At 37.2% G+C, this 25,658-nt stretch overlaps 1 protein-coding gene across 2 annotated transcripts in view; it reads left to right on the top strand.

The window, feature by feature from the left end:
• LOC5575138 (ecdysone-induced protein 78C) overlaps window positions 1-16,356 on the top strand; it is a 132,324-nt gene extending 115,968 nt beyond the window's left edge. For both annotated transcript variants that reach the window (XM_021842221.1, XM_021842220.1), the window contains 3 exons: window positions 551-1,023; window positions 13,422-13,697; window positions 13,765-16,356. In XM_021842221.1, the coding sequence (XP_021697913.1) occupies window positions 551-1,023; window positions 13,422-13,697; window positions 13,765-14,142 (1,127 nt within the window). In that variant the 3' untranslated portion in view covers window positions 14,143-16,356. The remainder of the gene's footprint in view (window positions 1-550; window positions 1,024-13,421; window positions 13,698-13,764) is intronic.
• Window positions 16,357-25,658: the final 9,302 nt, after the last annotated feature.

Below are 25,658 nucleotides of genomic sequence, written 5' to 3'. Positions count from 1 at the left end.
AACACCAGACAATCTGCAACCCATTGGACTGCACGTGAGCACGCGAATGCACACACAATGCACCAATCCGTCTGTAGGCGAGCATACATATTATGTTGCATGCTGCTGCTACTAGTTACTGCTGCAATAGCGAAAAAAAAAGAAAGGCGGAAAAATATGCTGCTTGGCAGGAGCCGTCTTTCTCCCACAGTAGTGCAGGCCTCCCATGCTTCTTTCATTCGCCAATATACAGCGACGGACAAAACTTTAAGACAATCTTACTTTTTTCATGATTGTTGAATTGCTATATTTTAGCTTATTGCAATTGTAATTTTACATCCATAATTTTATTTTACTCTTCAATGTTCCGATCACATAATATGAATTATTTAAGTGTAGTAGTGATCTTAGAATGCTGTCCGTCACTGTATGCTTGCGATCAAATGTTAACCAACTGGAAACTTGACTCTATTTATAAACGAATTAACCGATTTCAGAGGTGTCTGATGACCGCTTGCAAAAACTTTATCACACCGGTTTCCTTTTTCTCTCTCATCTTCTCATTTCACAGCTGTTCGCTATGGACGCGTTCCGAAGAAATCCCGCGAAGCCGGAAACTGTGCGGAAGACATGAACGTTTGTGTAAACTCGACCACACCGACTCAGGTGTCGCAGTTGAGCAGCTGTGGCGGGACACCCACGCCGACAGCACCAGTGATCAGTGCCAGCAATAATATTAATAATAATAATAACGATAATTTAAACAATAATAACAACAACAACAATAGTGTCAATAATAACAACAACAATTCCGGTTTGGCCACCGGAATCGCAGCCATGACCAACTGTGCGGAGATCAGCACATCGACCGCGGTTGTAACGACCATCCTGCCGGACTCGATGACGTTCAGTCCGCCGGAACTGTCCATCTACGATATCATCCACTGCGTTGCGCAAGCACATCGAGGCCATTCCACGTACACCACCGAGCTGGTCAAGGAGCAGACCCGGATATCGCTCGTCAACTACAGCGAGAAGAATAATGTGAGTACGACATGTAATATAACGAAGGTCTTTAGGCTGCATGCAATAGCAGCCTTTAGTTTGAAGCATTTTAGTTTAAGCATTTATAGCAGAATTCTTGGAAGAGCGGTTGTCTTCAGAATGATTAATGAATGTCTAAAATAAATCAAATCTTCAAAATACCTTCAGAAATACTGGTTGGATCGATTGATAAAGTTGTTCACTTCCGTATTTAAGAAGCTCGGCCGGTTCCTTTCTAGTAGCCTCATAGTACTTCAGCTCACTTATAACCTGCCTTTTTGGTATCTCCTATGGTCACTTGTCAGTGAGTCCACAGCTCGACCGTCGTTTTTGTATGTTCATCCTGTTTCTCGAAATCCATTTTGGTTGAATTCTATACTTTTTGGGGCAAGTATGCCACCTATTTGGTAAACAAAAATGGTTGGAGTGAAATTCATAAAATGTTAACATCATCAACAAAATCATTTTTCCTCCTTCTGTCGGGTGTGAGATGGGGATTTTTTTACTTCCGTACGAGTTTGGGCCGAAAGGTCTCAGATTTTCATGAAACTTTTTCCACAGGCAGGGCTCATCAATATATGAATAAAAAAAAATTGAGATAAATTCAGGGTCGCCCTATTGGCCAGGAAAACTCAGATGGAAATTTTTTGTTTTCCTCTGACACTACTTACTTTGAAAAATCATAACTCAAGAACGAAGCATCATAGAAACAATGTTTTTTTATGAAAGTGAAAGCAACTTTTCTCAGGAATAAAAAAAAAATATTAACTGGAAAAAGTTTTCCACAAAATTTACCACCGTTGAGAAAATTCGTAAAGAAAAGCTGGAAAAACTATGCTCCAACTCGTGGAAAATTTTCAAAAAAATATTTTTGAAATGTACTTTTTTTCGTTTTTGCGTTATGGCCAATTTTGTAAAAAATGTGCCATTTTGAGCCTTTTCTTTGAAAAATCATAACTCAAGAACGAAGCATCGTAGAAACAAAGTTTTTTTTTTATGAAAATGAAAGCAAAATTTTCTCAGGAATAAAAAAAAACTATAAACTGGAAACAGTTTTTCACAAAAATTTTCCACCGTTGAGAAAATTCGTAAAGAAAAGCCGGAAAAACTATGTTCTAATAAGTGGATAACTTTCAAAAATATATTTTTGAGAAGGTAATTTCATAATCTTTAATCGCTGAAATTTTTAAAATGTACTTTTTTTTCGTTATTAAGTTATGGCCAATTTTGTGGAAAATGACCATATAAGCCTTTTCTTTGAAAACCCATATTTCAATCGAAGCATCGGAAAAACAAAGATTTTTGGATTGGTTTTAATGCAGTATGAGTCGGAATGGATGATATTTTTCATAAAAAATTACACCGCTAAGAAAAACTGAAAAAAACTGTTTCTGCCTCACTTTTTCATTACACTGAAAAGGGATTCTTTCTTTTCTATGGAACAAATAAGATTATTTTTTTTTTAATTTTATTTATTCAATTATTCAGTATATAACTTACATTTTCATCTTAATACCATCTATTTTTTCAACAGGGAAGATTTCTTTAATTGCTAACACCAGAAGAGTTTCGTTTCTTTGTATTATTAAGAACAAATCATGCTGTATTTTCTTGGTTTTCATGTGCATCTGAGAATTCACTAGCAAAAATGCTTCGTTCGTCTTTTGGTATAAATGAATGATATTTTTTTGTTCCAGGAATTGGAACAAGTTTAGAAAATCTTTCCTGAAGAAATTGTTCAGCCTCTGAATAGTCATTTTCAGTTGCATAGATAAATTCACAATCTTTTTTAAATTGGTCTTTCACCTTTTGCGACACAGCCCAGTCGAAAAATTGTTTTGGCGTTATTAATTTCTGCTGACGAAAATCTAATACTAGCATCTCTAGCCATTCGCTTAATGTTGCCGATACCATCACAAGGACCTTTTCCATGTGAGGTTGGGAAAAAGTGCCATTCTGCTTTAATTTTAAAATCATTTTCATGGTAGCATACATTTTTGAAATTTGACATTAGGCGAATGGCTAGAGATGCTAGTATTAGAAAGTCAGCAGAAATTAATAACGCCAAACAATTTTGCTACTGGGCTGTGTCGCAAAAGACCAATTTAAAAAAAAAATGGGAATTTATTTATGCAACTGAAAATGACTATTCAGAGGCTGAACAATTTTTTCAGGAAAGATTTTCTAACCTTGTACCAATTCCTGGAACAAAAAAATATCATTCATTTATACCAAAAGACGAACGAAGCATTTTTGCTAGTGGAATTCTCAGATGCACATGAAAACCAAGAAAATACAGCATGCTTTGTTCTTAATAATACAAAGAAACGAAAATCTTCTGGTGTTAGCAACCAAAGACAATCTTCCCGGTTGAAAAAATAGATAGTATTAAGACGAAAATGTAAGTTATATACTGAATAATTGAATAAATAAAATTTAAAAAAAAAATAATTATGATCTTATTTGTTCCATAGTAAAGAAAGAATCCCTTTTCAGTGTAATGAAAAATTTGCCATAACTCAAAAACGAAAAAAAAAGTACATTTTAAAAATTTCAGAGATTAAAGCTTATGAAATATACTTTTGAAAGTTTTCCACTAATTGGAACATAGTTTTTTCCGGCTTTTCTTTACGAATTTTCTCAATGGTGGAAATTTTTGTGGAAAACTGTTTCCAGTTAATTTTTTTTTATTCCTGAGAAAATTTGCTTTCATTTTCATAAAAAAAAACTTTGTTTCTACGATGCTTCTTTCTTGAGTTATGATTTTTCAAAGAATAGGCTCAAAATGGCACATTTGCACAATTTTTTAACAAAATTGGCCATAACTCAAAAACGAAAAAAAAAGTACATTTCAAAAATTTCAGCGATTAAAGCTTATGAAATTATCTTCTCAAAAATATTTATTTGAAAATTTTCCACGAGTTGAAGCATAGTTTTTCCGGCCTTTCTTTACGAATTTTCTCAACGGAATGGAAATTTTTTTCCAGTTAATATTTTTTTTAATTCCTGAGAAAATTTGCTTTCATTTTCATAAAAAACTTTGTTTCTACGATGCTTCGTTCTTGAGTTATGATTTTTCAAAGTAAGTAGTGAAAAGACACAATCAAGCTTCAATAATCCATTCCTTGCTTAGCGCTTGAACGAGTCGGTCGACAGGATCCCGGTCTCATCGTACGGCACTTTTTGCAGAGTTCATTTAGGCCTTTTTCCCCACCGCCCGCGTGGGTTTTTGGTTTAATTAGTGAGTTAAACAAGTTTCAGTTTTGTGCAAAGTGAGTGCTTAGACGATTGCGCTTTGCGAAGGAAGCGAACTAGTGAAACTAGTATCGTTCCACCGCAATAAAATCATCGCCCATCATCAATTATCGGTGATTGATTTTTCTCCCGCACCGAGAACAACAATAAGGCAGAAGGCCGACCCGGTCGGTCTACTACCTACGGCGCGTGGACGTTCTCCTGCTGTAGAACGGATAAGTATACATTATCTATTGAATTGCTTTCGCATCTCCGAACAACAGTGTTGAGTTCAAGGTTGTTTTTCGCTTCTCCTCTGTCTCTCTCCCGGTGCAATTTTGCCCGTATAGGGGAGTTGGGTACAAAATAGCCCACTGATTGGTTAATTTTTTTTTCTTTTTTTTTGTGAATTTGATTTACCTATTTAGGGGAGGTGTGTACAAAATAGTCCACTGATTAATAATTTTTTTACACATATTTTTTTTTGTTTTTTTTTTTTATTATTATTTTTTTCTTCATTTGGTTGCGGTTAAGCTTTTTTCCGCATGGATGAATCGGATGGAGGCGATACGCCTCCTAGAGATCTCGTTGCTCGAACGCGGTTCTACCAACCGTCTTCGGCTGGGCCTTGGTTGTCTATTTCCGGCGCAAAAAGAAGATTTTGAACGTGCTCTCGATTTCTCGGGAGCTGACGCGTAAATATCCTGGGACCGTTATTCACCAAGTGAAAGAATCCAAGCTGCGTGTAACTGCACCTAGTTACAAGGCAGCGAATGAAATTGCTCAGCATGAGGCTTTTACTGTGGAATATTGCGTCTATGTGCCGGCACGAGAAGTCGAGGTGGAAGGGAAAATTATCGACGCGAGTCTAACATGCGAAGACATTAAGACTGGCAAAGGCGTCTTTGAGAACCGGTCCATTCCTGATGTGGCTATACTGGATTGTAAACAATTACAATCAGTTTCCATGGAAGGAAATAAGAAAGTGTTTTCGCCGTCAGCCTCGTTTCGAGTGACTTTCCCCGGTTCCGTCCTCCCGAAATTTGTTTGTATTGACAGTGCTTTTTACCCAGTGCGTCTTTACGTGCCGAAGGTATTCAATTGTACCAACTGCAAGCAGCTTGGCCACAGTGCTAGCTATTGCGACAACAAGCCCCGTTGTGGCAAATGCAACCAAGCTTGCCAACTTGGAAGATGCTTGCACACAGGAAGCCGAAAAATGTAGCTACTGTCGCGAGGAACTTCATGACCTGCAGAAATGCCCGGCTTATAAAAGACGCATTCGAAATGAGAGTCGCTCAATTGTGAAGCTCTCCAAGAAGACATACGCGGAAATGGTAAAATCTTTAAATCCGTCCGCAAAAGAGTCTTCATCAGCCATCCCAGTTGGTAACTCTTTTCAAGAGTTGTCTTCCGATGAAGCGAACGACGACGAAACCGATGGGGGAGATTCTTCGGAGGTACACGCACCCGGTAAACGAAAGTCTCAATCTTCTCCGGGACTGCGCCGAAAGGTATTGAAATCTTCCCTCAAAAGTTTGCCTAATTCAAAAGGAAGTGGGGCAAATTTGAAATTGCCGAAGAAACAGGTCTTTGATGCTTCCGTTCCGTGTTGCAGCAAAGATCTGCCGCCCCCGCCTCCACCGATTAAATATACTTCAAAAAGAAGGTCTAGACAAGATAGCAAGAAAAAAGCTACTGAAGTCCCTCGCTCTTCCTCGAAAACCCCCGGGGCCAAGCGAGGACTGATAACTTTTACGGCCCTTGTGGATCGCATATGCAATGCCCTCGGAGTTTCAGACTCATTCAGAGGCATACTCGACCTTTTTCTCCCCGCAATAGAAGAGTATCTCAGGGAATTGACTATTTCGTGGCCCCTCCTTGCTTCGATCATATCTTTCGATGGATAATTCATCGAGTGAGGTACAAGATATGATCACTGTGCTACAGTGGAACTGTCATAGTCTAAAACCTAAATTAGACACATTTAAGTTTTTGCTTCACAACTCCGATTGTGATATATTTGCACTCTGTGAAACATGGCTTTCTTCTGAAGATGATCTTAACTTCTACGATTTTAACATTATACGCCAGGATCGAGATGATAATTACGGGGGTGTGCTTTTAGGGATCAAAAAGTGCCACTCATTCTACAGAATCCCCATCCCGACTCATCCAGGCATAGAAATCGTTGCTTGCCAAATAAGCGTAAAGGGTAAAGACCTTTGCGTAGCTTCTGTTTATATTCCTCCAAGAGTTTCAATAAACCGCCGTCATCTCTGGAATGCAGTCTCCATGCTCTCATCTCCAGTTTTAATACTGGGTGATATGAACTCCCATGGTACTGGATGGGGCGAATCTTATGACGATTATAGAGCGGCTATTTTCTATGACTTATGCGACGATTTCAACTTGAACATTTTGAACACAGGTGAAGTGACACGTATTTCATCCGACGGCAAAGAAAGCCGTCTTGACCTGTCTTTGGGATCAAGTTCACTATCATTCGATTGCATGTGGAAGGTGATCGATGACCCCCATGGTAGTGATCACTTGCCCATAATAACTTCTATCAGAAATAATTTTGAAAGGTCAGAACAGTCAATTCAGGTTCCTTTTGACCTCACTAGGAATATCGATTGGCAAAAATTTGCATCAGCGGTAACCTTTGGTATCGAATCATTCAACACTCTCCCACCGTTGGATGAGTATCGATTCCTAACAGAATTGATTTATAAAAGTGCATTAGAATCCCAAAAGCAACGAGTTCCAAGTGCATCCTTCAAAAGACGACCAGCCACACCTGGTTGGGATGATGAATGCACTCAGTTGTATCGAGAAAAATCTAATGCCTTTAAAGCTTTTCGTAGATATGGTACCTCAGAACTTTATTTAGAGTACTCGAAGCTCGAAAAAAGACTGAAGAATCTTATTAAAGCGAAGAAGCGTAGCTATTGGCGACGTTTCATCGATGGCCTCTCACGAGAAACTTCAATGACGACGCTTTGGAGAGTGGCTCGCAGCATGCGAAACCGCTCATCCTCAAATGAGAGTGACGAATACTCCAATCGTTGGATATTCAACTTCGCAAAAAAGGTCTGTCCAGACTCAGTTCCAGCTCAACCGCCATTCTGGGAAACCCAGAGAGACGATGCGTTGGACAGACCATTCACTATGCTGGAATTTTCTATGGCTCTTCTTTCATCAAACAACTCCTCTCCGGGACGCGATATGATTAAGTTCAATCTTCTTAAAAATCTCCCTGATATCGCTAAAAGACGGTTGCTTGACCTGTTCAACTTATTCATGGAGCACAACATTGTTCCACCTGAATGGAGACAGGTCAAAGTAATAGCTATTCAAAAGCCTGGGAAACCAGCGTCTGATCATAATTCGTACCGCCCGATCGCTATGTTATCATGTTTAAGGAAATTGTTAGAAAAAATGATCCTATCCCGACTCGATCACTGGGTGGAATCAAACAACATGCTTTCCAGTACACAATTTGGCTTTCGCAAGGGCAAAGGAACAAACGATTGTCTAGCGTTGCTTTCATCAGATATTCAACTAGCCTTTGCGGACAAGGAGTAATTGGCTTCGGTTTTCTTGGATATTAAGGGCGCTTTTGATTCAGTTTCCATAGAAATATTGTCAGAAAGCCTGCACAATAGTGGATTACCTGGAATATTGAATAATTTCTTGTACAATCTGTTGTCAGAAAAACACATGAGCTTCACTCTCGGTCAACTGACAACTTCCAGAATTAGCTATATGGGCCTTCCCCAAGGCTCATGTCTGAGTCCCTTGCTTTATAATTTTTATGTTAAAGATATTGACAACTGTTTGGAAGAACCATGCACGCTAAGACAACTTGCAGATGATGCTGTGGTTTCTATGAAGGGCCCACGAGCGGAAATCTTGCAAAGACCATTGCAAAATTCCCTTGATAAATTATCCACTTGGGCTAGAAATTTAGGGATCGAGTTTGCTCCGCAAAAAACTCAACTGGTCGTATTCTCAAGGAAGCGGAATCCTGCCCAACTAAAGCTTAAGCTTTTGGGAACAGACATCGACCAGTCTTTGACTTCAAAATACCTTGGGGTCTGGTTTGATTCAAAAGGCACTTGGCGAACTCATATTAGGTATTTAACGGAAAAATGCCAACAAAGGATCAATTTTCTACGAACAATTACCGGAACATGGTGGGGTGCTCACCCGGAAGACCTCATAAAACTCTATAAAACAACCATTCTCTCTGGTCTAGAGTATGGCTCTTTCTGTTTTCTCTCAGCAGCAAACTGCCACTTGATTAAATTGGAACGAATTCAATATCGTTGTTTGCGTATCGCCTTAGGGTGTATGCACTCGACACATAATGCGAGCCTAGAGGTTCTGGCAGGGGTTTTACCGCTACAAAACCGATTCTGGGAGCTCTCGCTAAGAATACTTATTAAGTGTGGAGTGAGCAACACACTCGGCATCGAAAACTTCGAAGAATTGCTCAAACTGAACACTCAGTCAAAATTCATGAGAGTTTATCTCTACTACATGTCATCTGACATTAGCCTTCCATGTTATAACCCTCCACGTGTACGCTTCACCAATGACAGTTCCTCTGTTGAATATGATCTGTCCATGAAACAAGCTATTCATGGAATTCCAGATCAACTTCGATGTATAACTTTTCCACGTATTTTCAACGCAAAGTTCCAGAATGTCGATTCCTACAGGAGATATTTCACTGACGGGTCACGTATAAATGGATCCACTGGCTTCGGTGTCTTCAATGAAAACTCTTCCGCCTTCCGAAAACTTCAGAAACCTTGCACGGTTTATGTTGCCGAGCTGGCAGCAATCAACTTCGCTTTGGGGATGATCCCTAACATGCCCGCAGACCACTTCTTCATCTTCTCGGATAGTCTTAGTTCTATTGAGGCACTCCGATCGATGAAACCTGTAAAGCATGCATCTTACTTTCTTACAAAAATAAGAGAGCAGATGTGTGCACTGGTCGAAAGATCATATAAGATTACCTTTGTATGGGTCCCCTCACATTGCTTAATTTATGGCAATGAGAAGGAAGGTGAGATATATGATAGAAGAATTTCACACGATGAATTGTTTCATTTAGTACGTCAAAGTTCTCTTCACGGTTGGCAAAGCGACTGGCTAAATGACCAACTGGGACGGTGGTTACATTCCATAATCCCTAGAGTTTCCTTGCGAGCGTGGTGGAAAGGTTGGGATGTAAGTCGAGATTTCATTCGCGTGATGTCAAGACTTATGTCCAACCATTACTCGCTAGACGCACATTTGCACAGGATCAACCTCGCGCTGAGCAATATATGTAATAGGTGTGGTTCCGGTTATGGTGACATCGATCACGTAGTTTGGCAGTGCCCGGATATGGACGCCTCCAGAGCACAACTTATGGATACCCTTGCGGCCCGAGGTAGACAACCCTATGTTTCAGTTAGAGATGTGTTGGGCTCCCGCGATCTCGTCTACATGTTGTCGATTTACGATTATCTTCGCTTGTGTTGTATAAAAGTTTAATTCTCTTGTGTTCTCTTCCTCAGTTTTTTTTTCTCTGTGTTTTGTCCCATTTGTGTTGAATTGATGTTCCTGGCCATGCGGCAATCGAAAACCTACATGAAGTTGGTATACGCCATGATACGACAAACGAGCAACCATGAAATACCACCCGGATGAGCTGCAAAGAACCCTATTACCCAATCCCAACCTAGCCCATCCTAAAAATATTTGTGACCACTAACCTCGAGTTGCCACGAGTACCCTGGCTCCAACCCGGACTAAACTTGGTACTTAAGAAGTTAAACAATTGTAAAAAAGTACAAAAATGAATCTCGGCTCCGTAAAGCGTTAAACGCGATAGAGCCTTAAATAAATGAATTGGTAAAAAAAAAGCTTCAATAACTCCATATTCTTAAACCGTCATTTATTTATAGATATTCTACCAAAAAGTTCGACAATATTTTGTCCATGTTTCGATATTGAGTTATTAAATTATAGTTATAGAACGCTGAAATTTCCTCGAAAAAAAAATCCGTGGGAATTTTTTAAAGTTAGAGTAAAAAGAGGGGAGTAAAGGTGTAATATTTTTAGTTTCATACGAACAAGCGTTTTTTTTTTTTTTTTTTTCTAATCGTTTATTTGGAAGGCTCAATTGTTTTCTAAAAACTCTACGGAGCCGATTATCTTGTCGAACAATTCATTATTCTAAAAAAAAAAAAACATACAAATTTATCAATAGCGGGTCTTGCGAGCAACCTTTGTTTTTGGCCCTGCACCTGTACTGGAACCTGTCCCAGAACGTGAAGCCGCAAACTCGGCCCGCCGTTGGGCTGCTTTTGAGTTCAACATCGCCTCGTGGATTGCTTTGGCCACCTCTCCCAATTTTTCCATGCTTTCTTTCCGTCGTCGCTCCTTTTCCGAATCAGCTTCTGTGTCACATGCGGATTGCGTAACCGATTCCTCCTCTAATGCTTCCGTGGGCTGGTCGATGTACTGATCTTCTTCATCCTCTTCTTCAAGTACTTCGATTATGTCCTCCAAAGGTTCCGAAATTTCTAACGTTTCTGATGTTCTTGCTTCCCCAGACACGACGTCAGCATATGAACAGGATCCCGAGTCTCCAAGTTTCCTTTTATCCTTTTTGTTTCGATTTTGCCGCTGTGGGCAAGAGTCCTTGCGGTGTCCCAATCCTCGACATAGAAAGCAAGTGTCCTTCAGACCATCGTAGAAAATCCTCCCTTTCCTATTACCAACAACAATTGATGGTGGGATATTCGTTTTCACGTCCATGTACACTCCACGCACTCCTGTGTACATGTGATCGAGGCCCAGGTTCGGCGGAAACTTTTCTCGTACCACATGCTCAATCGTACCAAACTGTCCGAGCACCAGCGACAAATTATCGTCCGGCAGTTCAGGTGGCAGATCGAACACACGGACGTATTGCATATTTGCACCCACGGTCGACATCCTCACTGCTACTGATTTTCCGTTCGCATAAACGAATTGCCGTGGATTCACATTTTTGCGCTGTGATTCCGTCATAGCCTCTTTGGACGTAAATTTGATGAACAGCGAACGGTCTTGTGCTGTTTTATACGCGGTTTCCATCGACACCAAGTCTGTGTCTAGCTGCTTTAGGAAGGTTGCCACTTCTACCCATGATGGTTGTGGACTACCCGCCGGAAAGCGAAACTGTACGGTATTGATTACTGTTTCAGTCATGCTGTTTCTACAGCACAAAAATCAACTACGAGAGATGTAGCAACAGTTAACGACCGTGAAACAAAGCGCGCTTGGAAACTCTTCTGACAATAACGAGAAACCGATCAAGGGGGAACACAATTACTTGCGTCCGTTCTCGACGACGGCAGCGATAGAACTGACGAACAAGCGTTGTAATAGGGTAGAATTTCTCTTCGTTACATGACTACTTTTACTGTTTTCAAGGCGTCCTTAAAAGAGGACTCCATCGAGCTCGCTCTCATCCAGTAACGCTGTCCAAGGATGGAAATCTAGGGATCATGACAAAATCCATGATGCATCGCTGTTGTTCTTTATCCTGCGATCATAGCAACGATTAAGGCTAAGAAGCTTATCATTCATTTTGGCAGCCGTGTTGATTTTACAGTTTTGCAAGCTTCGAAGCGATAAAACTAAGTCATCATAAGTATGATTGATTCAGAAAAGTATCCCTACTTGCGCTTACATGCTGATACTTTTTCAGCTATTTTAGTGCAGAATCACGTGATTTTTTTTAATTTGTAATCGTGAGACGAATTAGCCACAATCATCGGTGCCCAGTACAAATTTCAATGACGGCCTACTTCGCCTTAATCTTTTTTCTTTTATCAAAACCAACTACGCTCCGCGAATAATGCATCGTTCTGCATGTGTGCTAGCGATTAATCGTTCCCTAGTCGAAGTTTTATTATTTTGAAGATTTTACCGTTTTTACTTAGTGATTTGCATTCGGACATGCTAGTTATGAATCTAAAATCGTTTGTGAATGGGATGCGCGAAAAATCGAGTTGATCGCGACTTGTAACAACATCCGATAAACTCTTTGTCCCACGACAAATAGTGCTTCGGATGCTTCATATATCGGTACAACGCGCGCATAGTGTTCAAATGATGTTGCTGCAAGAGTGACGGCTCGCTTAGACCGTTCAAATACCGCGTTGTTAATCGCTAGAGGCGATTTTCTTCCATCCTTGCGCTGCCTTAAGATTTTGCATGTAAACTTGGCGAATAATCTCGATCAATGTTACATGGAAGGCATATAATGTTGCACTGGTTTTTATCCCTATATAATGAACCTAAGAGTAAAGCAATCGTAAAAACTTTATGTAGAACATATGATGTAGCCTTTTTTAGCCTAGTGGTAGCGTCCGCGGCTACAACGAAAGTCTATGCTGAAGGTGACTGGATTTGATTCTCGGTCGTTCTTCCGTAATGGAAATTTTCTTGACTTCCCTGGGCATGAAGTATTATCGTACCTGCCACACAATATATGAATACAAATGGCAACTTTGGCAAGGAAATTAAAAACTATAAATTGATCATTGACCACTACGCTGAGAAGCAGATTCTGTACCAGTAGAGTCGTAATGCCGAGAGGAACAAACGCTGTTGTAATTAACTCCTAACATAGAAAAAAGACGCTCCAGGTTTGCAAATGCAAACCCCTTTTTTCCCTTTTAACAGGGTTGCCCGAACCCCTTGTTTTAGTTCTTGCACTTTCTTAGACTGTTGTAGTTAAGTAACGTTATTTCAGTTTCAAATAAATTTCATAATCATTTTTCCAGCACATAACGCGAGGAAAGCTAATTATTACGGATAGTCCGGGTAAAAATGACATGATAATCATTTATGTGGCCTTCAGAACCGCTCGATTCAATATATCAGCCAACTTTACATCATAATCAATACTAGTTCGGGAACATGATGGACATTCAAACGGACATCAAAAACTGAGTTTTCTCATATCTGTAATTTCAATGTTAAACCTGTATTCTACGGTAACACGAAACATTTTTCAAGGCAATACCTTTTGATACAGACAATATCAAATCCACCTCTCCAAACAAAGGAAGAGTTCAATTAATCAATGTTTTCCTTTCCTCCAGCTCATCATGCAGTCCCTGGACACAATCGAGGACCAACGGATATGGCTGTGGCAGCAGTACGCCATGCGGATGACCCCTTCGGTGCAGCGGGTCGTCGAGTTTGCCAAGCGAGTTCCCGGCTTCGGAGAATTTCTCCAAGATGACCAGCTCATTCTGATCAAGCTGGGCTTCTTCGAGGTGTGGCTCAGTCACGTGGCCCGGGCGACCAACGATTCTGCGCTGACCTTCGACGATGGGGTGTACGTTACCCGGCAGCAGCTGGAAGTGATATATGATGTAAGGCGATGGGTTTTTGGGGGTAGGCGTTGAAGTGATGTTGATCGACGTTCTTTCTGTATTGTAGGTGGATTACGCGAATGCATTGTTCAGCTTCACTAGCGGTTTGAACAATTGCTGTTTGAGTGATACCGAAATAGGATTGTACTCAGCGCTGATTCTGATGACCGACCGACCAGGACTGACAGAGACCAAGATGGTTCTGAAGACGAGGGAATGCATTGCAGAGGCGCTGAGGGTACAAATCACGAGGACCAGATCGAATGGGGTCAGTGCCCTGCAGATAATGCCAGCACTAGAGGCTAAGATCCACGAGCTGCGGACGCTCGGGGAGAAACATTTCGCACACCTAGAGTGGTTCCGACAGAACTGGAGTTCGATCCGATTGCCACCATTGTTTGCGGAAATTTTCGATATTCCTAAATGCGAGGAAGATTTGCAGTAGGTAAGATGGAAGACAGGGTCTGAGAAGAGTTTGAACTTCCTCCAAACATTGGCCAATAGTTGTTTAAGGACATTGTAACTGATATTTCAATTAAGGATCATACCTATATCGAACGAAAGCAAGACTTGCCAAATCTATATCAATGTGAGTGTTGACGTGTAGCAAAGATTGAATCGGTGAATGTTTATCGAAACGGAATTTATTTTTGTTAGCTTCCATTCCGCAATCGTACCACAATCTCGCGGATTGTAGCAAATAAGTCCACTTATCGCATCTTGTGGATAGAGCATCTAGCCTAGACTCATTGTCATTTACAAGCATGCGGAAGTAAGCGTTAGAACGATAATAGGAAACAAAAATATCATAAACTTTTACCCTACATATCATTGATATCGATGTGAATTTGAAACCAGTAGAACTCAAACCGCAATAGACGGTTCTTTTCCCTTATCCAGAAACACGATAAGCAAAACAATGTGGTGCTTGCATGTAGATTGATTCCTATCATTTAGAAGCAAAAAAAGCAACGCACAATGGTTGGAATCGACAATTTATCAGAAGAAAAAGTGATCTGTTTTCGTTGATTTTGGCCGTTTGATGTCATCAAGTAGTTGTTCTTAATTGAGTTTTACATCCTTTTTAAAAATACGTTGGATAGGATAGTCCTTATTTAAGTTTGAATGGTGTTTGTTTGAAAAAATAGTTGTTATGAGTACTTCCGAAAATTTTCAAAAAAATATTACAAAATTGATGACGCTTCCTTGTCAGCTCTAACGCATCCAGAAGCGAGAAAATTTTGTGTCCATCTTGAAGCGATTTTCTAAGCTCCAAATTAAAAGCTTTATCAAAGGTTTCTTAGATAAAGTTTTCAATAAAATATTTTATAAAATTTAAGTAAAGAACAAAAGCACAAATTGCCTCAACCAAAAAGCTCGAGTGAAAAATTAGGTTTATCCTATCCAACTTCCATCTAAGAAGATGCAAAACTCAATTAAGAGCAACTTATCAGAAGACTCAATACGAAAAAACTTTTACCCTAATAAATTGTCGATTCAAAACATTGTACAACGGGCATTTCTACTGTCGAAAGCTGAGTTTATCCAAGGTCTTAAAAAATATCCGTACTAAAACAGCAATACAGCGGATGCAGTGGAGATGCCCTTGTGATCCCATACTTAATATCTCTCTCGCACAACTTAACCACACATGAACATTATCGAAGACAAATAACTACGACAACTAAACTGTGAATTCCTCTACATTGTGAATTGTAAACCACTGATGTGAGAAAATAAAACTATACTGAGCTACTTTTTACTAGAACACTGTGTAGCCGATAAGTTATTCTAATGTAGCGCGAATAAAGCAACATATAAGTCTAATTAGTTCAAATTATGATACTTAAAAAGGGAATCACATATTCCATACATTCACATCACTCATTGGACGGCGAAAACACTAATCACACATTAAAACTAAAAACATATGTTACGCAAAATGCGAACAATTGAATGAACTGGTGCTGTATCTTTAATGCGATAATTTTAAGGTGATTTTTAATGGTAAACCCAATTACTCGAATGTGGTAATTGTGAGCAATGGAATCCTACGATAGCAGAGCTGTTATGTACTTACTATTTTTGCGTAACTGTTCGCGTTCAAACGACTTCGTTTTATGTTTAGACAATCGTGCGCAGTTAGTTTTTTTTTACCTGTACATCTTTCGCACAAACGCATATCTGTCCCATCGCATAAAAGACGCATATATTTTTACGTGTAAAAGCATTAATATATTACTTGCATTGAAACAATGGAAGACATCCCTAGGAGCAGATGAATACTATTTATATATTGTTATTTACGTGTAGATCATTTACGATGGAAACGATCGCGCCTGCTGTAGTAATTTTATTGTTGCTTGATTCTGTATTTTACTTAGTAAAATTGAGATAGACTACGTAAGTAGGAAACAGTGAGAGTAAGAGAAGGAGTGAGGTAGAGCAATGGAAAAAGGAAATTTTAAACCGTAAAACGAGATTTGAATCTCTGAAACTGATTAGATAAGCCATTTCGCAAGATTGTTTTTTATTTACTTGTTTTTCGCAACTATTTGTGCTATGAGGATCTGAAGACTTTTTATTACTGGTAATAACGAAAACTGTCATATACTACTGGAAAGGAAGTGAGACGAATAAACAATTCAATTAGACTTAACCTGATGTTTCACGATTGCCATATCACACCCCTAGAAACACGAATATCACTAGCTTTATTTATCTCTTTACTTGCAGCCATGCTAAATGCGTTTGTTATCAAGCAACCCCGCTGTCACCATTTCTAGAGAATCAATAAGCATATGCATCAGTGAGTATAACAATCCCAGGATATTCACCGGGAAAGTCGGAAAAACGAGCGTGAAAGGAACTGTCATTTTGTATGGGACGATTCATCCCGTTTTTTAACAGCCTACTTGATGGCAAGACGAAGTTTGCCGGGACCACTAGTGTCAAATAAAATAATTGATAATTTCAGGCAAAAATCGTTGCAATTTTCTATTGCCACGATTAATTCGTTATATGTTTAGGTTAAGTAAATTGAAAACGTTATTATTATTTTTTTTGTCGTATAAGCAGGTGAAATCAACTCACGTGTAAAAAACCTGAACTGCTACGGCATGTTGTTTACAAAATGCTAATAAAATCTTAAATTTGTTGTACCAAATTAGGATGATAGTGTTGTCTAATAACACAGAACACCTAGGACGGATTTCACGCCAACTCGACACGCGATTGGCAGCACCCCTTCAGCATTCAATGAATCTTTCTGGATGTCAAAAGTATGTAAAACTAAGATACTTTGCATATTTTGTTTTTTCAAAATCGATCTAGACTAACATTTGGAAAGGGTCAAAGTTTTTTTTACTTTTTTTATAAACCCGTATAACTCGAAAACGGTAAGACCTACAAAAAAGTGTTGTATGGGGGACTTTCGTCAAATTTCCTGACGTTTTAGAAAAAAATATTGAAAAAATAAAAACACATTTTCTACACTGAAAAAAAATATTCAAAACTTTAAAGTCGATTTAAACAAAACGGCCATTTCAGATTTTGATCATCCTTAAGCAAAAAGTTTGGTTTTTAAATTTACTAAAAGTCGTCCATACATTGCAAATTGGGCATATTTTAGAGAAAAAAGTTTTTCTAACATCGAATTTTTTAAGTCCCAAAGTTTTATTTACTTTTTTTATAATCCTGTATAACTCGAAAACGGTAAAGTTGATTTAAAAAAAACGGCCATTTGAGATTTTGATCATCCTTAAGCAAAAATTTCGTAATTAAATTTACTAAAAATCGTCCATACATTGCAAATTGGGCATACAGACGACTCTCCACAACTCGATGTTCTATAACTCGATATATTCTATAACTCGATGGATTTTGCGGTCCCTTCAAATTCCCATACATCATGCTCTCCATAAGCCGATGTTTCTATAACTCGATGTCTCCACTAGTCGATGCCACGTGGGAGGAAAATTTCCCTCCATAACTCGATATCCACCTGAAAACCCATTTTTATATAGGGAGACATGGACCATTTCTGGTTTGGCAGTGAATAAAGTTGCAAGTTGCTATAAAAGTTTAAAAACATAAAAATTAAAGAAATAAATTTTTAGTAAAAATAAGGAATTTTTGGAATATTTTGAAAAAAGTGTCCAAAGATATTTTTTTCAAAATGCTATCAACAAAATGATATTGTCGGCTTGCAGAAGTGATCATAAAAGTATAGAAAATATAGAAATTTAAACCTTTGATTTTAAAATTTTTGTAATCGGTATGTTCTATAACTCGATAATTCTATAAATCGATGGTCCCTTGAATATCGAGTCATGGAGAGTCGACTGTATTTTAAAAAAATCACTTTGGACTTAAAAAATTCGAAGTTAGAAAAACTTTTTTCCCTAAAATATGCCCAATTTGCAATGTATGTACGACTTTTAGTAAATTTAATTACGAAACTTTTTGCTTAAGGATGATCAAAATCTGAAGTGGCCGTTATTTTAAATCAACTTTGAAGTTTTGAATATATTTTTTTCAGTGTAGAAAATGTGTATTTATTTTTGACGTTGGATAACGTCTTACGGCAACATACTGGGGTACAATTTCGAAAAACGAAAAATCGTTCGCGTCACGAAAAGTGGTTAGATTTTGATTGTTAATAACTTACTAACGCCCGGATAGATTTTGAAGATTCTTGCACCAATCGATTGGAAATCTTTCTACGAATCAACTCCAACAATGAAAACTATTGATTGTCATGACTAAACTATTGAAAAATTGGAAAATATCGAGGTATGTCTTATTTTTCATTGAAAAGCACATTTTTCTTGCTGTTATGAGGTTTTGACGTTTTGGAGTTTACATGTACCGTAAAACGGGGTAACTTTGATAATGCGGGTAACTTTGATAGTGCGAGACCCACAACATATTAAACGAAATAACGAAGTTTCTGTTAATCAGTTAAGCAAAACAAATGCAAAAGTAAAGAGTATTAGTATGACACTTCATGTCAAAGCTATTTTCATTGGAATCAAGTGCATTTGAGGCTTTTTATACGAATATTAAAAATTGACACAATTTTTAGCATTTTCGAAACGCTTACAAACAATCTGTTCTACGATTACTATTTGAAGTAGTTTTGAATAGTTGGCCACTTATCTTTGACAGCCTAGTTATCATAGAACTTGAATACGGTCTCAAATCTCTTAGCGAATAGCATTTTCACAAACTGGGACCATTTTTGTAATCTAAGTCAGAAATTTCCATATAGCGTTAAACGCCTAGAGGTATGCAATGCCCTACAAATGTTCGTTATTCATTCAATTTTGTTCGATTCATACTCCATTATCAAAGTTACCCCAAAACAGAAAACCAACTTTCGATTATATGAAAAATTATATATCCATTCATAATAAATCTTTTGGAAATCTATCGACTGCAATCGATTGCTAGGATCCCAGTACTTGTTTTAAAAATATAAATTATTATTCTTTGAAACAGCATGCATAAATATTCAAGTTTTCTTCGAAAAAACTATCAATGTTACCCCGTTTTACGGTACCGTAATTTCGGGTGAAATTGATAATTTCTCATGGTTTTTATTGTCTGTTTCCAATAATGTTGAAAATGCCAAACAACTGAATGCAGGGCAACAAGTACGACGGTCATCCTCTTTGGCTCATGTGCCAAAATTTTCTAACAAATGTGTTTTTAGTGCTAAAAATCACCCCTTTAATAGAAAATCGGGGATCGCATGTCGGGGTGAAATTGATCACTGCGATTATTGTTATTTTTTGAAACGACTCTGCATAAATAATATGAGCTCCCTGAATCCGAAAAATGCAATATTTGTAGAAACAATGAACAGTTAATTTCAAGAATTGCAATGGAAACGCTTAAATGTAGGCAATTTCCTAAGGAAATCCCTGAAGTTTAATTATTTCAAACGTATGAGCTAATTGGTACGAGTTTAGAAGATGAAATCGGTGCGGAACTTCTTCGAGTATCAAAAGGAGATCATGCCAATCATCGTGACTGGCAACTTTAACATCAATTTGAGCAAATAGAAGAACATGGAGTTCACGGACTTCGTGGAAGATTACCTCAACCTCAAACTGGCTTCGGAATGTGGATCATGCGTGGACCTAATGTTCAACCGGAATATTTGTATGGGGAGCAAGAATTACCGCTCATGCTTCTTCTTCCATCGACCGATTCTATCGGTGTTGAATTGTCAACCGAAGTAACCAAATAATAACACACAATGTCCATAATAGGTTAGAATTAACATGCAACAAATAGTATGAAAATTCATTGGATTTTTATCAGTAGAAATCTCTCATAAGTTCGTGACGGTCTCAGGCCAGGAAATAGAAGAAGCTAACGTTATCCAACGTCAACTTGGCGGTTGTATCTCGGAAACAACCTCTTACTTTTTCAATATTTTTTTCTAAAACGTCAGGAAATTTGACGACAGTCCCCCATACAACACTTTTTTGTAGGTCTTACCGTTTTCGAATTATACGGGTTTATAAAAAAAGTGAAAATAAACTTTGACCCTTTCCAAATGTTAGTCTAGATCGATTTTGAAAAAAAACAAAGTATGTAAAGTATCTTAGTTTCACATAGTCTTCACACCCAGAAAGTTTCGTTGAATTCTGAAGGGGTGCTGCCAATCCTTTTGTCGAGTTGGCGTGAAATCCGTTCTAGATATAAGAAATGAATGTAATATTTTGAGCTTGAGCTTGAGCTTGAGCTTGATTGGCCGCCCGTGGATGCACTCCAGTATCGCCAGATCAGCTGCACTTACACAAGGAACCAACCGAATGACTGCTTGGGACTAACAGGCATCCTCAGTGTATAAGTGCTGGTGATCTTCTATTTTTAGGCAACAATGGCACCTGCCACGTCAGAATGCAGACCAATGAGGGGAAGGGGGAGGAATTGATGATGCATTGAACTGACTCCCACGTAGACCGTATATTCCACTGCATCCACGTCAGTTCATGCGGGAGTGTATGGATTGGGGGAAAGGCTTGGCAGATAGGTTTGCTTTTGTGGTTAGCAGACTGCCTATGTATCAGGCGTAAGAAAGGCGTGCGCGTGGAAGTAGGAGGAAGCGTTAGGGAAACGGTTTCTTGTCCGTCTCTGGTTCTAGCGTTTGTGCTATGAACGAATAGTTTGAATGTGATATATTTAGAATGGAAGATAGTAGCAAGTGAGAGATATACAACTACAAAGTACGAGGAAAGGGACGGGCCTGGGATTGAACCCATGACCTTCTGCATATGAAGCAGAAGCGGTAGCCATCAGACCACCAACCCCGTCTGGAATCAATTTGTGGATAAAAAGTAGACATAGGAGGAATGGAGGAATTCACGTTGAAAGTTTGAACTAATCGCACATTATTATTTGACTTACACTACCCGTCATAAATACGGACTCACTAAAATAAATATTGCAACACTCAGCTGAATATTGAAACACCCCCAAAAAGTATAGCATCAGCTCAAAACAGGTAAATTCACATTGCTATATCTCGAGATCCTTACGACTTGCAAAGAAGCGATCTTTAGCAAAGTTGTTCAGAGGATCAAGGACATCCAGAAAGCAAATAGTTTAATTCGCGATTTTACCGTTTTCGATTTATACGGGTTTATAAAAAAAGTGAAAATAAACTTTGACCCTTTCCAAATGTTAGTCTAGATCGATTTTGAAAAAAACAAAGTATGTAAAGTATCTTAGTTTCACATAGTCTTCACACCCAGAAAGTTTCGTTGAATTCTGAAGGGGTGCTGCCAATCCTTTTGTCGAGTTGGCGTGAAATCCGTCCTAGATATAAGAAATGAATGTAATATTTTGAATTATACTAATAATCAAATTAAAAAAAAAAAGCTCTTTTAGCTTCTCAAATACAACTTTCTTCAACAGAAAACAAGATGTTATTTCTACATTTTTAGATGTTTCTGGCGCATATGATTCAATACTTATTGATTTACTTGTCCAAAAAATGAATAATAATTAAGTTCCTTTGATTATATCCAATCTCATTTACAATTTATTTTCATTTAAAATTATTCGCCATTTTATGGGCTTTCAATAATGGTTTTAATTTTTCAGTTCCGAAAACTAAATTTATGATATATTCACGTAAATATTCCACCATAAGTGTAAGTTTATATCTAAATGGGTTTGAAATTGAACAGGTATGTGAGTATAAATATCTTGACATTTGGTATGATCTCAAATTGAATTGGAATTCACATATTACATATGTTCAAAAAAAATGTTCAAAAAGAATTAACTTTCTTCGTACCACTATAGGTACTTGTTGGGGAGCTCATCCTTCTGATATGATTACTCTTTACTAAACTATAATACGTCCTGTTTGGAATATGAATGTTTTACTTTCGATTCTGCTACTTAAACTTATTTTTCAAAACTTGAAAAAATCCAAATTCGTGGTTTAGGTATTTGTTTAAAATTAATGAATTTCACTCATACTAAATCTGTTGAAGTTTTAGCTGTTAAGTTTTCGTTACGATGAATTAAATTGTAAATTCGTAATTCAATGCTTTAGTAATAATCATCCAATAATTTGTATTTTGAAAGATGTACGTGAAATAAACCCCACATGTAAAATATTGAACTCATTTAATTATAAAGTTACAGAAAATATTGTTCCATTTGTTTGCAATATTTTTAATGATTGTAACATAAATATCGAATCTTTCCATCCTTTGATTGATTTATCTTTACACATAGAATTGAAATAAATTCGAAATCATATGCATCATCATCTTTCAAATTTATTATTATAGCGTAAATATAATGGATTTGATAGAGAGCAAATATTTTGTACAGATGGATCGCTCATTAATGATAATGCTGGTTTTGGTGTTTATCATGTAGACGTCACACATTTTTTCAAATTGCAATCTCCTTGTTCCATTTTTATTGCCGAATTGATCGCTTTGTATTTTACATGTAAGATAATTAAAGAGTGCTCTCCAAATGTTTTCATTATATGTACTAGCGTTGGGCAAATTTGTGCAAAACATCGATGTTACTGAATCGATTCACATTTGAACTGCTGAACCGATTCACCGATTTAATCGAATCCTTTGAATCGATGTTTTCGAATCGATTCGAATCGTATAAAAATTGACATTTATAAAGCTTGAAATGAGACCAAACACATTTGCATTTGATTTCAACATCTTTCAATCAAATCAGTTTCAAAAATCAATCGAACAGATTTACTACTTCAAGCTTAGTTTAAAATATGGTTTCTTCTCGACAAACTCATTAAGAAATATTCAATGATTTCAACAAAATGAATCGAATCGAATGAAGAGAATCGATTCACCCGATTTTAGGTGCTCCAAACATCGATTCAAAAAATCGATTAATCGGAAAGGAAACATCGATTTTCGGAACATCGATGCAAAATTGCCCAACGCTAATATGTACTGATAGTATGGGTTGTATAAATGCTATTAAACCCATTAATTTTCATTATAAAACATACCATTTGTTACACTACGGAACACGGTTTTGTCTCAAACACCAAAATACCGCTATTTACTAAATTAAAGGTTGCTGAGTCCATTGCCGTTTTCAGAAATATCATGGCACGTCTAGTTTTTGAGATATAGACTGTTGAAAATGCAAAACTTGACTGTTTCAGCCAACTTGCATGCAAGTTTGCCAACTTGTACGGCAATTTATTTGCTCAATTTGTCACAGTATTCAAACTTCATGTATAAAACAATACTTACCAATAAAGTTCATAATATTTTCGATGGTAAAATGTTATTTTTTGGTGGTTCAGAAAAGTATTGTATTATGCCATATAAGAGAAACGAAGAATTTTATATGAAGACTGCAAGCATGTTGAAAAAAATCGATTTGAACTAAATTTTATCGTAAAATTTCAACTGATTTGTATCTAAATTGAAAGTTCAAGTCCTATTTAGCATGTTTTGTAGATTATATCACAAACAAGTTTGATACATCATACTTTAAATTTCATGTAAATATCAATAAAACCAGTGTTTTCTACAACTTTGACGACATGTAGCTAAAAATTATGACGTGCTGGAACATTTCTGAGTACGGCATCAGATTTAGCGACCCAAAATCTACTAGAGACACATAATTTGATTCTTGAGACACGCAAAAGTGTCATTTTTGTTACGCTGTGTTATTATTGTTGAGAAGTTTGTTGTATAATTTACATAATCAAGGATTCGTTATGAAATTTGTCTGGGTTCCAGCTCATTGTCAAATATTTGGTAACGACCAAACCGATTGTTTAGCTAGGAGGGGTGCAACTCGTAGTATTATTTTTTATTCAAATATTTTTTATTCAGAATATTTTTCAAAATAGAAAAGAGTCACAATGGACTTCTGGCCAATTGATTGGATTCTAGTGATACAGGTCGTTGGTGTCATTCCATTTGTCCAAATGTCAATAAAAATCCCTAGTTTAAGAATTTATGTATTGGTAGAAATTTAATTTGCCTACACGCAAAAAATTGTGCGGTAAAAACTACCATTTTAGAGGGTTAACTTAAGTGCTCGCACCGGCAATTTTCAGCAGACCAGAAAAGCGTTTGATTTTACCATGTCTGTAGTCGAAATCAGATTGTTGTAAATAATTTCTGTCAAACATACCAGTAATGTGGTGAGATGTACTGTAAACATAGTAAATTGGTCTGAAATTGCATGGTAGTTTCAAGAATGGGCGTAGTCAGCTAAAATAGTAATTTTTACTACAGAATTTTTTCCCGTGTGTATATATATATATATATATATATATATATATATATATATATATATATATATATATATATATATATATATATATATATATATATATATATATATATATATATATATATATATATATATATATATATAAAATCATCATATTTGCAATAGTCATTTATATCGCATTAATATTGTAGATTCTAATATATGTGACTGTGGCGAGTCTTATCAAAATATTGATCACATTATTTTTCATTGCAAGAATTATGTTTTGCCTAGAAGGAAATTTCTCGATAATTGTCAAACATTAGGTCACCATGTACCTTCATCCATTCGTGATATTATTGGCAGTAAATCTCTTTGATGAAAATGATGAAAATTATTTTTGAGTATTAAAATGAAATTTGTTGTGTTGTATGATACTGCCTTTTATTATCTTTTCAGAGTTCAAGAAACCTATCTCATCGTTTGTCCGTTGACCACCACAGCTTATTGATGTTCTCCCTTCAAGATCTTGGCTCCGTTATGGATTATTTCCGGTTGAGCCTTTACTTTATAAGTAGTCTAGTATTATTTTAAAACTTTTTAAAAAAATGAAAAGGTTTTGCGCCCTTTTGAGAAGTATTTTGAAAACAAACTTCCAATTTTTTTGTTAAAATAAATAAATAAATAACTTAATTGTGAAAAAAAATTCGAATCCGTGATTATATACTATGATCTCAAACTCTTGATCCTTGAACTCAGCATTCCAATTCCGGCATTGAAAGAGGAAGCATTTCAAACAAATTATAACTAACTGATTGCGAAAAAGCTCAAAAACTTGCTATGCAGTTTGAAAGCGCGCACAATTTTAATTTAGGACTTACTAGTCCAATAGAAAATCAAGTTACTCAGGAATTCGAAAATATTCTTATCCAAGAGAACGTTTTCGAAAATTTCTGGGAGACTGTTTTGGAAGAAGTGAGAACTATCATTAAAAAATTCGATCAGACTGTCGTTTTTTTTTAGCAATTCTTCAAAGGCTGTGATAAAATTTAAAAAAAAAATCGATTAGTCGTCAATAAACGTTTATTAAAAATAAATCTGTCATTACACATTTAAACCGTTGTGTTACTCGCATGCACATGCATCTACATCTATTAAGATCAGTTAAGTTGTGCAAATGTATTTTTGCGCTGGCAGCTG

This window comes from Aedes aegypti, chromosome 2, assembly GCF_002204515.2.
Source record: "Aedes aegypti strain LVP_AGWG chromosome 2, AaegL5.0 Primary Assembly, whole genome shotgun sequence".
NCBI classification, from domain to species: Eukaryota; Metazoa; Arthropoda; class Insecta; order Diptera; family Culicidae; genus Aedes; species Aedes aegypti.
The sequence above is the reverse complement of the archived record's forward strand: the minus strand, read 5'-3'. Positions and strand labels throughout refer to the sequence as shown.